Source organism: Eptesicus fuscus, chromosome 10 (assembly GCF_027574615.1).
Source record: "Eptesicus fuscus isolate TK198812 chromosome 10, DD_ASM_mEF_20220401, whole genome shotgun sequence".
NCBI lineage: Eukaryota > Metazoa > Chordata > Mammalia > Chiroptera > Vespertilionidae > Eptesicus > Eptesicus fuscus.
This window is the reverse complement of record NC_072482.1, coordinates 18,590,982-18,605,841: the sequence shown is the minus strand read 5'-3', so window position 1 is coordinate 18,605,841 and position 14,860 is coordinate 18,590,982. Positions and strand designations below refer to the sequence as shown.

The window sequence follows — 14,860 nt, the reverse complement described above, 5'->3', positions numbered from 1 at the left end:
ATCTTACATGGAGATTGAGCTAAATGGTTTTAAATATGTCAGATGATGGTAAAATTATCAGTCAGGTTCTAAGCTCTAAATAGAAGATTTTAAATTTTTTTAATTAACATTTTATAGAGTGTAGAAATTGGTTGTAGAAAGAAATAATTCTTGGACACATCCCTCCATTGGTTTGTTCAGGAAGCCTTGCCAAGATTCTGAATATTGATGAATGTTGTAATGGCCAACACCTCTGTTGCTGTAGAATAAGGATGAGTAATGTTCACTGGCACTCTTTTATATCCAGATGCTTAGTGCCTTCTTTGGCCTTAGACCACTTGGCCATCCTGACTTTAGTGCCTTCTTTGGGCATAGTAAGAGAGAATCAATGGACTGTTGCTCCTAACATCTGCTCATGGGGTCTGGAGAACAATTTCAGTTGCTCTTCTCCAATATCTACTATAATGGACTTTGGAAAACTTGCAAATGGGGTCAAAAATAGTCCAAACTACATAGAAAAGAAGAGAAATGCAATCTGATGTTATAACATAGGATATTTGCACATTGACATTTATGAATCCTACTTGAGTGACTAGACCCTTCTTCAGGTACAAATAAGCTATATAAGGTAATTTTCAAACACATCAGTATGCAGTCATTATTTTTTTAATATACATTTTAAATAAAAGTGATGCATATTATGAAATCACTTAACCACTCTGAATCTCAATAGTTTGTGTGTAAAATTAAATATTCTCAATAGCAATTTCAGTCTAAATTTACATTTTGGATTTCTCATTACATTAAGATTCATTTTTCACATTAGGGACATTAAAATATTAAATGTGATTATTTAAACACATTTCTCCTGAATATTATGTGAATTGCTACAAATTATTTTTAACTTGGTCACTCAGCAATTTATATCTATAATATTATAACTGTTAAAGTTTCTTAGAGATACTGACCTCAAGAGGAGTTAGCAGATATTTTTCTAGGACAATATACCAGCTTTTTCTAGACACCATCTCTTACAACAGGGCACTATTCAACCAAGCAAGAAATGTTCTTACTTTTACTAAGCCTCAGTAATCAAGACTGCAAAAAAAGAAATCTATAAATGAAATGATTATTTTTCTTCCTTATTTTAACAACAACTGAATGAAAACAGAAGGTCTGTGGACTTTTTTTCTCCTCAGAAATCATTAATAATGAAGATTCTTCTCTTTTCTTTTATTTTGTTCTTCTTTGGTGTCTTCATTCTATCAGGTAACATGAATGTTATTGCCAGTGGGATCAGCACTTAAGGGGGGAAAGGGGAGTTGGAATTTTTAAGGTGACTATTATTAACATTATACAAACATTGTATTAATACCATCAGTAAGACCACATTATATTTATATACAGCCCCTAGATGGAGAAAATACTTGAATACATTTTCAGGGGCAATACATTAATAAAACCCATAATTAACTTTGATTACATAAGATTATACATATATCTATATATATGTAAGTTGTTGGAATAATGCTACAGTGGTATACTCAATCTCTGAAATGTGTGTTTATTCAATATTCAAATTCTTCCTATTTAATATACTTATAATCTTTTAAATGGGAATGGAATAAATTTATGCTTGGAAAAAGTTGATGACAGAGGTTAAGTGAGGTTAAATGGCTTGCTAGAAAGTAAAAATTGTATTACATTCATAACTAAGACTAGCCATACATCTACTCACTTGCAGTTAAATTCTTCTTTTCCTTGTTACTATCCCTGAATCACCACGATAACTGTCATTACTGAGCTCAAAGGAAATTAACATAAAATAAATGTATTGTATCCCATTCTTTCACTTCTACTCTGCTCTAATAGTATTCAAACATAAATAGCTTTTAGCTGACAATTTCTCACTAAAAGGGGACACGTGAACGAACTTCAATTAATAATATAACTCTTGTAACTCAAGGAGTTGGAATTAAGTTAAATAAGTAATTTTTTTCCTCATCATTTTCATAAAAATTAATTGGAACAGGCTCATTAAAATGTCATCTATTTCTAGAAGTTTTCTGATACATTATGTAGATTTACCTAGATTTCAATATGACATGATGCTTTGTTTTCTTAATTGTGACTTTAATAGCTAGCATCTATTCTGCCTTTTGCCCAAACTAATTCATTATTCCTTCCTTACAAAAGCAATGTGAGGTCATCTTATTAATAACCAAGATGTTCATTTACATATTCAACCCAACTTTAAAGAAATATATGCTATAGATGTATTATTTTCTAAAACCTCTTACAGTTTATAGGATCATGAAATAAAGACAAATATATTAGTGTCTTTATTTCAAAAACAATTTTTCTTATACTTTCGAAGTAACCTTTTTCTTTTGCAGTGGGCTCTGGCCAACCTGTTAGCGATTCTATGCCAGCAGCAGTAACATGTAGAAAGAAGCTTGAGAAAGCATATTCAAAAATACATAATCCTCCCACAATATTTGAAAAGGCACAAAATCATGCAGGTAAAATAAACACAGGTAAAATAAAACAATTATAATTCTATTTTGCACATTTAATTATTAACTGTCAAATGCAATGAAGGAAATATTCTAAATATGTTCTTTGTCCCAGTCCCTATGTATTTAGCTCTTGTCTTTCACCTTCCAGTTTTATGAAGGCAGATTTTATGTTCAAAATGAGAAAGAAGTTTTATTTTAAAGTCATAGAGTCTCATTTTTTATGAAACACTGTCTAGACAAATGTCCTTCCTATTTCTGAGGAAATATTCTCCCATCATTGCTCCCAGCACGGTTTTTTTGTTTGTTTGGTTGGTTGGTTTTTAATGTTGTTAGTGCCATTATGCTTAGGATTCAGACTGCTGTCTCAGTTTTCCTTGTAATTTCTTTTGTCAAGCACAACTGTCCATTGTCCATAATCCTGATATTTTTGGAAAAATAAAAATGTATCCTATATAATAAAAGGCCAGCTACTATAAGTGTAACTACTGGAACGACCAGAGACCAGAACCACCGTGGCCCCTCGCTGGGCTGGCCCAACCCCCAAGCAAGTGGTTAGGGGAGATCAGACAGGCAGGCAGAGTGGTTAGGGGTGATTAGGCACGCAGACCAGCAGTTAAGGGCGATCAGGTAGGCAGGTAAGTTGTTAGGGGCAATCAGGTAGGCAGGCTAGCAGTTAAGGGCAATCAGGTAGGCAGATGGCCCCTTGCTGGGTTGGCCCTGCCCCCAAGCAAACGGTTAGGGGCAATCAGGCAGGCAGGCAGAGTGGTTAGGGGTGACCAGGCAGGCAGACCAGTGGTTAGGGTTGATCAAGTAGGCAGAGAAGTGGTTAGGGGTGATCAGATAGGCAGACGACCCCTCACCGGGCTGGCCCCACCCCCAAGCAAGCGGTTAGGGGTGATCAGGCAGACAGGCAGAGTGGTTAGGGCTAATCAGGTAGGCTGACCCTGCCCCCAAGCAAAGAAAGAGAGAGGCCCAGGCTACTGGCAGGTGTGAGGCTGGCCAGAGATCGCCCCATAGAGGGATGCCCAGGCCAGCCAAGCCATAGTACTCCATGCCTGTTGCCTGCAGAGGGAGGCCACCAGTGGCAGGGGAGGGAAGACAATGATGCACAGAAGGCAAGCAGTGGCAGTGGCGGGGGTGGGGCCAGCTGTCTAAACCTGGGGGAAGGGAAGCCCCGATAGGCCCTGATATCAGGCCAGGCCTAGGGACCCTACCCGAGGGGTCCCGGATTGTGAGAGGGTGCAGGCCAGAATGAGGGACCCCCCTGAGTGCACAGATTTTTGTGCACTGGGCCTCTAGTCCTATATAATAAAAGTCCAGTGACCAAACAGCAGAACGACTAGAATGACCAGTCGCTATGATGCACACTGACCACCAGGGGGCAGAAGCTCAACGCATGAGCTGTCTCCTGGTGGTCAGGGCACTACTACAGTGGGAGCGCCGCTTGACTGACTGGGATGAGCAGCTGCTCCCACTGTGAACCCCGAGCCATGGGCAGGCAGCAATTGTTGCCTCCTCACCCCAGGCTCCTCCTCCTAGCTCCTTGCCACCTCCTCTGGATGCCCGCAAGCTATGCAGTGCCACTGCCAGGTTCACACAGCTGACCATGGAGGCTGGGAGGTGGGTTCATGGCTGCAGCAGGACTGAGGCTTACTCCGTCACCTCTCAGTGCTATCGTCCCTGGGCCTGGCCCCGGCAGGGTCTCCTAGAGAGGCAAGTGCTCTGGCTCCATGGAATATGCCGGACCAGGGAGCAGCTGTTCCGAGGGTGGGTCCACAGCCGATCAGCTGACTGTGATGAGTGGCATTCCCACAGTGGGCCGATCTCTGCAGGCCACGCCCCCTACCAGTGCACGAATCCCGTGCATTGGGCCTCTAGTTGTTATATACAAAAAGTAATTAAAGTGTCCTTATTAATTCCAAAGATGGTGTAATTAAGATAACTTGAAGAGGAAGTTGAGCAACAAAACTCTGGACTGGGTGTTGGGGAATCATTTAAAAAGGAACTCTTCTCTGTCTTAGTCTTTATCTCAATCATGATTTGACATACCATTTAGCAAAATGCTTTCTTAAGTTAGCATCTGATAAACTCTTTGTGAATGATACAAGTAAATTTCTATGGGAGGGTAAAGAAAGAGTCACTTTGTGACAGTGTTAAGAAAAAGACTGAGAGATAAGGCTTTGATCAAGTTAATATACATAGGGACCACATGTTTTCTTTAGTTTTGCTTTGCTTTGTTTTGCCACTATATCAGTGCTAAAATGTGGTTAATCACAGTGATTGCTGTACAGCAGGTACTCAGTAAAGATTTATTTAATGAATCAATGAATAAATGAATAGATAGATGCAGGGATGAAGGGAAAGAGGAGAACTAAAGAAATAGTTTTGAGGATTGCACACATTTAGAGATCAAAAAGAAAAAAAAAGATGAAGACAAAGATATTACATAGATATTTGATTCATATTAATACATTAAGCTTTGAATTTATATTTTGTGGTTTTTATTATAATACAAGAAAATATTTTTAGAAAGAAAAGAATGGAAGAGTTTGTACAAAATTGTTCTTTAGGCCTTTGCTGAGGTTGTTTGGATTATGAGACATACCTTCCCCATCTGAGAGTAAATATTGGGTTTATAGTATTGTTATTGTTAGTTACAAATAATGTGCAATTGCCAGCCAAACAGGGCCATTTAGAGTGCTAGATTCTAAAACTGATCTGCAAATCCAGCATATAATTAAAGAACTAGAGGCCCAGTGCATTAATTTGTGCATGGATGGGGTAGGGCTGGCCCACCCCGATCAGAGCCAATCGGGCCAAGCCAGCCAGGGGGAGGGGCTCTGGGCCTGTGGGCCATTGGCTGGCCAGCCCCATCCCCGATCAGGGTGGGGGACATTGAGGGTGGGGTCAGTTAGTGGGAGGGGCCGCAGTCATTTGGCCAACCAGCCCTGCCCCCTAGTTGAACTTCTGGTCGAGGGGAAAATTTGCATATTACCCTTTTTTTATATAGGATAGGATACTGAAGGATAGTGTAGTCTCAAAATCTTCATGACCTAAAATGCTTGCTGAAAAATGTATCAGTAATATTAATCCTTTATTTTAAGTGATCTTATATAATAAAAGGCTAATATGCAAATCAACCAAACTGGGGAACTACTGGTCGCTATGACACACACTGACTACCAGGGGGCAGACACCCAATGCAGGAGCTGTCCCTCTGGTGGTCAGTGTGCTCCCACAGGGAGCGCTGCTCAGCCAGAAGCTGGGCTCATGACTGGCGAGTGCAGCCGTGGTGGTGGGTGCCTCTCCTGCCTCTGTGGCAGTGCTAAGGATGTCTGACTGCAGAGAGGGCACAGGCTGGGCTAAGGGACACCCCCCTAGTGCACAAATTTTGTGCACTGGGCCTCTAGTATGTATATAAAAACCCTCTGTACAAATATTGTACTAAAATATTTTTAATAAAGGGTTGATTAATTACAGAATTAAATATATTTAATTTCAAAATAAAAAGGTATGTGGGATGAAAGTATGCTGATAGATATCATTGACAATGGCTCATCCACTCTCGCACACCTTTTAAAATATGTCTAGTAGGGCTTGATTTTATTGGCCCAGGATGGTACATATATACTTTCTAAGACAAGGTATTTCATGATTACAATAAAAGCTTTAAATGTTAAAAAGTCATTTATTATATTGAACCAAAACCTGGCTCTCCATTGATCTGCACCATTTATTTCTAGTTTTGTTCTGTGGGATACAGGAAATGAAAAAAAACAAAACAAAACCCATTCCTTACATTTCAGAACTTCTGTAATGGACAAAAACAACTCCTCATTTCTAAATATCTAAGTCATTCCTTATGATTGTTGATGTTACAAAACCAAATAAATTACAATGCCAAGTGAGACTGAGAGAAAACATTTTTTAAAAGTTTTTGTTGTTTTGGAAACCTAAGTCTGAGAGAAGGGAAAAGTGGGGAGGATAGGAGTAGCAGAAACAAATTAAGAGCCTTTCTGAAATGGTTATCCCTTCTATTAATTTCCCATTCATTATGCTAATTTCCCAAAATACCTGTTTTTAAGCAGAACTCCTGAGGTGAGGGTGGGGTGCAGACCCAAGAAGACTGCAGATATTTGAATGAAGTAATGCAGTGGTTTTCAGTATTTTAGAGCTACTGAAGTCAGGATAGATACAATGAACAATGAAACCTTTTGGAGGATGAAAGGCTTCATCATGGCACAGGACCAACTTTATGAATAACAAAGGAGAAGATGGCACTTGGCCCCCCTCTTTATTCAGTGGTCCCAGAGGATGAGCAAGACAGACAGAGGGGGGCATTCATAAACTGCAAGCTCCCCAGGTATCTCTTATTGGTTCACCACCTAATCACTTGGAAATGTGTAAAGGTGAGACATTTAGCTTAGGAGTTGGATGCGCGTTGGTTTCCTTGATTTGCTTTGGTATAGATAGGGACAGAACTATTAAAAAAAAGGAAAAGTAAAAAAAAACTTTTTTTCTTTCCTCTGTGGTCTCTATTTCCTTGTGTGACTTCTATTAAATCTTCGCATTTTTTAACTTGGATTATTAATTCCATTTGTTCTTGCTTTCTTTCAGCTTCAAGTAAAGAGGACCCTTTTGTCTTAAATCGTTCAGAGATATGTGTAAAGCTAAGTGGTCAATGTAAAAGGAAGTGTGGTGAAAAGGAATTTAGGATGGTATATTGTGTAATACCGACAGTTCTCTGCTGCATAAGAGAATGTGACCCTGAGGAGTACTATTAGCTGGAGAGCCTCATTCACACACACAAAAAAAGAGGACCAACATCAACTGTCTTCTCATTCCTTCATTACTTCTCTTACTTCATTTGTGGCCTAGTATTTCTGTCCATACATGTCTCTGATGAATAAAGAATTAAATAAAACATATTTCAGCCTGAATCAGTATGAACACTGTGCCTGCTTGGAAGAAAGAGTCAGAATACAGAGTGGAGCTTTGAACTCAGGAATAGATGCAGAGTGAAGAACAGTCCGTGTTGGAACTACTGTGTTAAGTGGGATTCTGGGGCCAATTCTATGTTTAGTATGCTGCTATACAGGTCTGTGTGCAAGGTCTTAGTGTGGACATAAGTTTTCAACTCCTGTGGGTAAATACCAAGAATCATTATTGCTGAATTGTATGATAACATAAGGCTTAGTTTTGTAAGAAAATACCAAACTCTCTGAAAATAGACCAAGCCATTTTGCATTCCCACCAGCAGTGAATGAGAGCTCCTGTTGATCCCTGTCCTCTTCATCATTTAGTTTGTCAGTGTTCAGTTTTTGGTCCTTCTATTAAGTGTGCGATGGAATCTCATTGTTGTTTCCATTTGCATGACACATAATTTAGAACATATTTTTGTATGCTCATGTTTTCCATCTGCATATCTTCTTTGGTGAGGGGTCTGGTAAGGTCTTTTGCCCATTATTTAATCAGATTATTTGCCTATCGTTGAGTTTTAAGTGTCCTGTATATATTTTGAGTAACAGCCCATTATTAAATATCTCTTTTGCAAATATTTTCTTCTAGTCTCTGGCTTATCTTCTCATTTTCTTCACATTGTTTTTAATAGAGGAAGCCTAATAGCAGAAGTGTTTTTTTTTTAATAAAACTTAGTTTATTAATTATTTCTTCAACTAGAGACCTGGTGCACAAAATTCGTGCACAGGGGGTGGGGAGGGTGTCCCTCAGCCCAGCCTGCACCCTCTCCAATCTGGGACCCCTCGAGGGATGTCCCACTGCCCATTTAGGGCAGTCGAACATCCCTCTCACAATCCAGGACTGCTGGCTCCCAACTGCTCACCTGCCTGCCTTCCTAATGGCCCCTAACCACGCCTGCCTGTCAGCGTGGTCACCCCCTAACCACTGCCCTGCCAGCCTGATTGCTGTCTAACTGCTCCCCTGCCAGCCTGTTTGCCCCCAACTTCCCTCCTCTGCTGGCCTGGTCCCTTCCAACTGCCCTCCCCTGCTAGCCATCTTGTGGTGGCCATCTTGTGTCCACATGGGGGCAGGATCTTTGACCACATGGGGGCAGCTATCTTGATCTTGTGTGTTGGAGTGATGGTCAATCTGCATATTACTCTTTTATTAGATAGGATAGAGGCCTGGTACATGGGTGGGGGCCAGCTGGTTTGCCCTGATGGGTGTCCCAGATCAGGGTGGGGGTTCCCTTGGGGAGTGGAGCAGCCTGGGCGAGGGGCCTGTGGTGGTTTGCAGGCTGGCCACGCCCCCCGCGACCCAAGCGGAGGCCCTGGTATCTGGGATATATTTATCTTCTACAATTGAAACTTTGTAGCCTGGAGCAAAGCCAAGCCTTCTGCTCGCTCCGTGGCAGCACCCATTTCTGTTGGGTTTGTTTACCTTTTATAATTGAAACTTTGTAGCCTGGAGCAGAGGCCAAGGCTGGCCAGAGCAGGTGGAAAGCTTGGCTTCCTCTGTCACCAGGGGCAACCCTAGCCTGCTCTCTCCAGCTCCGTGGCTGCTGCCATTTTTCTTGGGATTTATTTTCTATAATTGAAACTTTGTATCCTTGAGTGAAGGCCTGGGTGGGCCAGGGTGTATGGAAAGCTTGGCTTCCTCCATTGCCGGGGAAACCCAAGCCTCCCTCCTACTCTCTGTGGTGGCAGCCATCTTTGTTGGGTTAATTTGCATACTCTCTCTGATTGGCTGATGGGCTTGGCTTGTGGATGTAGCGGAGTGATGGTTAATTTGCATATTACTCTTTTATTAGGTAAGATGGATTATGTCTTTGATGTTCAACTATCTAAAATGCCATCACCATTCCCAAGGTCATCTGTGTTTTCTTTTATGGTATCCTAGAGGAATTTTATGGTTTTGTATTTTACGTTTAGATCTGTGGTCCATTTTGAATTAATTATTGGCAAGAGTAGAAACTGTCTAGACATAGATGATCATGCCATCTGTGAACAGTGATAGTTTTATGTATGCCTTCCCAACCGGTATACTTTTTATTTCCTTCTCTTGTCTTATTGCATTAAAATTTCCAGTATGATGTTGAAAGGAGGTGATAAGAGGGACATCCTTGCCTTGTAGTTTATCTTAATGGGAAAGCTTCAAGTTTCTCACCATTATAATGTTAGCTGTAGAATTTTTATAGATTTTTTAATCAAGTTGAGAATGTTCTCCTCTATTCCTAGTTTACTGATAGTTTGTTGTTGTTTTTTAATCATGAATGCTGGATTTTTGTCAGACATTTTTCTGTTTATATTGATATGATCAAGTGATTTTTCCTGTTTTAGCTTGTTAATGTGATGGGTCACATTAATTGATTTTTGAATGTTTAGATATCTTGCATACCTGGGATAAATCTCTTGGGCATAATACATGATATTTTATACAGTGTTAGATTTGATATGTTAATATTTAGTTGAGTTTTGCATCTATGTTTATGAGCAATATTGGTTTGTAGTTTTCTTTTCTTGTAATGTATGTCTAGTTTTGATATTGAGAGAACATTTTTAAACTGATGATGTTTTTCTACATCAAAACCTACATCAAACACGGGGTGGAAATGGCTGGGGGGGCTGTCAATTGGGGTAAAAAAAAAGACATATGGAAAACTTTAGACAATAAAAAAAATCTACATCAAACATTATATTTTACAGTGGAATATTACATACTTTTCTCCAAGTTCAGAAACAAATTTAAAATGTCACTTTAACAACATTTCTATACATTATACTTCACAAGCACTATAATCTAAGAATGACAAATAGTATAAAAAGTGGAAAGAGAGAAAGCTCTCATTATTCACATACCATATGATTGCATATCTACAAATATTTAAATCTGTAATCTACTAGAATAAATATATCAATTTAGCAAGATCCTTAAACAAATTTAATACTAAAAAGTAAATTATATTATTGTATATCAAAAACAAATAAAAAATAAAAAAATTAAATGATATTCTTTAAACTATTTTATTTTTTAATATATTTTTTATTGATTTCAGAGAGGGAGAGACAGATAGAAACATCAAAGATGAGAATCATTAATCAGTTGCCTCTTATGCACCCCCTATTGGGGATCAAGCCAGCAACCTAGGCATGTGCCCCATCAGGAATGGAACCATGACCTCCTGGTTCATAGGTCGGCACTCAACCACTGAGCAATACCGGGTGAGCTGCAAATATTGTTTATTTTCTCTACTTGATTTACAGATCAAATAAATTACAGTTAAAATTTCAGCAGGCTTCCCCTCATTCCTTAAATTGCCAATTTAATTCTGAAATGTGTATGGAAATGCAGAGCCAGAAAAAGACGAGATAATTTTGAAAAGAACAAAGTTAGAGAACTTATTCTACTCAATACTAAGACCTGATATATAGCCATGGTAATTAGAATAGTATGGTATCAGTGCAAGTCTAGAAGTAAACCTACATGTTCAGAGTCACTTGATTTATAACATAAGACCAGAGGAGAGAGGAAAGAATGAACTTTTTAATAAATAATATTTTTTACTTGAATATCATGTGGGAAAAAATTGTATCTTAAATAGTTCCAAATGGATTACATATATAAATGTGGATGATAAAACAGTAAGCATGGAGCATCTTCATAACCAGGAATACCAAATATAACATTTTAAAAACTCAAAATAACCATAAAACTCTGTATTGATTACCTATTTTACTTCTAATCAATTTTCTTCCTTTTTTTATGCAAACCATATTTTTAGGCCCATTGATTTCTGTTTTCTCGTGAATTCAGCCAATTGAAAATACCATAGGAAGAGTGCATGGTAGATGAGAAAAACCTCAATATTTTTACTTCTTTTTAAAAATATATATTTTATTGATTTTTTTACAGAGAGGAAGAGAGAGGGATAGAGAGTTAGAAACATCAATGAGAGAGAAACATCGATCAGTTGCCTCCTGCACACCCTCTACTGGGGATGTGCCCACAACCAAGGTACATGTCCTTGACCAGAATCGAACCTGGGACCCTTCAGTCTGCAGGCTGACGCTCTATCCACTGAGCCAAACCAGTTAGGGTTATTTTTACTTCATCCCTTCTGTTTCAAGGCAGTGTTTCCCGGCACTGTTGGCTACTTCTCTTTTTGGTTACAACTCCCATCATGGTCTCATCTCTCTTCAGGTAACCTCCGTCATAGTTCTAGATCCCACTGTATAGCTTTTAGATTCTGGAAATACAACTTCTGTCTCTGTCTCCAGCTGCAAGCACAGTACCAGGCACCAGAAACCTGCTATTACTAATTTTTGAATTACATTGCCATTCTGTTTGGCTTCTCAACTTCTCTCTTACCAGTTTAACAAAATTATGTGTTTTAAATTTCCAGTTGCATTATTTAGTTTTGTTCCTTTGATTATAAATAGATAAATTACACTAAAAACAACTTTAAATAGAAACAATTAAAATAGATAATAAAATAAATAAGTACAATTACATTTACAAGCTCTCTAGAGTTTAATACATATACACAGACATACCTATATTCCCACACACACAAGATATTTTTCTTAGTGTTTATATTTCATGGAAACTTACATATAGAAAGTTCTTCCCTCAAATTGGAAATGATTTTTCTAAAGAAAATAACTTAAACATGTGCCATGTACTTTCCTCACAGCATCCTCCTTCTACAAATGAGGAATCTTGGGGATTGAGGAGTTAAAGAACCCAGACTCCCCAAATCAGTCAAGGATATTCAAATTCATAGCTTAATATGCTCTCATTATATCCTGCTGTCTTATGGAATGTAAGAGCTGAAGTGAACCTCAAGTTTTAAGATCCAGAGCAGTCAGAGACAAAGCTGAGTTTACTGACATATTTAGTTAAGCATGTGTAATGCATCCTTGGTTTATTAAAAGTTACTTAGTCCTTGAAATCAGGTAAATGAATATTGAAAGATCTTTCCATTACAATGATCATAATGACCATAACTCCACGCAAACAGTTCACTGGCCAGATAATTTTAAATATGGAATGTTTCTTCACGTATTAATAATTATTCAAATGTGAGTACTTTATATGTAGCTTTTATATTCAAGTCACTATACTATGGATTATCAATTGAAGGATTGGAGATAAATATCAGCCCTGGTTTAGTAATCCCATAATGCCTTAGGAATGCTTCCTTTTCTTATAATTCTTCAATGTCCCCAATTATTATAATAACACTCCCAGAATTCTCCCTGTAAGTTTTCACATTAATTTGGACTAAAGGGAACATCTGTAATACTTTCAACAACAAAAATAAATTTAAAAAAAAAACAACAACAAACAACATACTATGTTCAGAGAGTCCAGCTTTCAGGAATGTGCAGTATTGGATACTGGTGACTATGCCTCAGATTTCCAATTTTCAAATGGTGGTTCTGCCATTTATTAGCAAGGTGACCCTAAGCTATTTGATTATATTTTAAACCCTTAGTTTTCTCTTTTATAAAATGGAAACAATTAGAGTACACATTTATAATTAAGTCTTAGAAAAGTATAATATATGTATCATTATTGGTGGTGGTGATTGTAGTGGTAATATTAGTATAAGCTGGTCTGGATTTAAAGTCACAAATACATATGATACTTTCAGTTTTGTTGAATGGCCGAATAATGCTCAACTACTTAAGTTAAATTAATAAAATAGCAAATACCAAATAACAAGCAATTTATAATCCTTGGAGATAATATTTTTAATAGAATGAGTCAAGTTGGGGTAAATATGACAAAGGATATTTGGTAATGTTTATACCCTTCTCCTTCTACACATGACTTTCACCTTTAACAATCTAAGTAATGAATAGATAAGACAAAATTAACATTTTTACTCTATATTACAATTAAAAGGGAGCATTAACATGAACACACACACACACACACACACACACACACACACACCCCTACACAGAGTGTAAAAGTGCCAGCTCTGCATATATGGATAGTTAGAGACTAGTAAATTAGCATCTTATGTTTGTCACATTTTCTTAACTTATTTATTTAATAAATAATGAGGAAAAATTTGAGTCTTATCTCATGCAATATGCTGTTGCTTTGCTAGAGCGATGAGGCAAAAATCAGTCTTTAACTTTGGGAAGCTCATATTTCAGGCTGAAAGCAAATATAAAAATTATAGATAGGCTGTAAATAGTATTACTATACACTAGTGGCCTGGTGCACAAAATTCATGCATGGGGGTGGGGGTTCCCTCAACCCAGCCTGCAACCTCTCACAATCTGGGACTACTGGCTCCTAACCGCTCACCTGCTTGCCTGCCTGATCACTCCTAACCTCTCTGCCTGCCTGCCTGATTATCCCTAACTGCCTCTGCCTGCCTGATCACCCCTAACTGTTCTCCCCTGCTGGCCTGATCTTGCCCCCAATTGCCCTCCCCTGCCAGCCTGATCACCCCTAACTGCCTCTGCCTCGGCCCTCACCACCATGGCTTTGCCTGGAAGGAAGTCGGACATCCAGAAGATGGCCAGTCAACCCGGTCTAATTAGCATATTACCCTTTTATTAGTATAGATAGATTATATAGGATAGGATTGCTTAAATGGGGGAGGGCTTTTTCAGCAGGAGGAGATGCTCTTGGCAGACAAAAATACATAATCCCTATATCTGGACTGATAGCCAGCCATATGCACTATACTGCCAATCCGGTCATTAACACATTGAACCGCTTTCTTACACCTTACACCAAACAGCTGTTGCCCTAAACCCCCTCCCCAGCCCCAACCTTAGGTTTTGCCTTTGCAGTTGACCCAGATTAGGTTCTGATTGGTCAGTTTCTATGCCAGTCAGCGTCAAAAGCTCTGTCTCCTAGGCAGCCATTGGCTCCTCACAGTTCACCTAGATTTGGTTCTGATTGGTCAGTTTCCATGCCAGTCAGCATCAAAAGCTCCACCTCCTAGGCATCCATTGGCTCCTCGCAGTTAACCTAAATTTGGTTCTGATTGGTCAATTTCTATGCCAGTCAGCTTCTCCAGGCTTATCTCTGGGCCTGATCAGAGAGGCGAGGCTGATCAGCAGCCGCCCCAGGCTGCTGGTGAGCAGGCTGAACTGCTGACCTCTCGGAGAGAGAGAGAGAGACATGGCTTTAGAGAGGCCCAGAGAGAGAGAGAGGCAAGGGCTGATCAGCAGCTGCCATGGAGGCTGGGGTCTGACCCAGCTTCTCTCTCTGGTCCTTGCCAGCAGCCACGGCAGCTGCTGATCATTCCCACCTCTCTCTCTCTCTGAGAGGTCAGCAGTTCAGCCCGCTTGCCAGTCCCCACCCACCTGAGCCTGCTGCAGCCTGGCCTTGGGTCATCCCTTCGGTCGTTTTGGACCCTGGTTCTTTATATA

General features: G+C 39.3%; 1 protein-coding gene across 2 annotated transcripts; it reads left to right on the top strand.

Moving 5' to 3' along the window:
* Nucleotides 1–1,035: 1,035 nt before the first annotated feature.
* Nucleotides 1,036–7,426, top strand: LOC103300631 (beta-defensin 112). 2 transcript variants are annotated; one of them, XM_054722552.1, is made up of 3 exons: nucleotides 1,036–1,248; nucleotides 2,376–2,516; nucleotides 7,116–7,426. In XM_054722552.1, exons 1-3 carry the CDS (start codon nucleotides 1,191–1,193, stop codon nucleotides 7,280–7,282), a joined length of 366 nt encoding a protein of 121 aa, XP_054578527.1. In that variant the 5' UTR covers nucleotides 1,036–1,190; the 3' UTR covers nucleotides 7,283–7,426. The 2 variants fall into 2 exon arrangements, with proteins under 2 accessions (XP_054578527.1, XP_027989732.2); XM_028133931.2 differs by having other exon boundaries at nucleotides 1,039–1,248; nucleotides 2,376–2,501.
* Nucleotides 7,427–14,860: the final 7,434 nt, after the last annotated feature.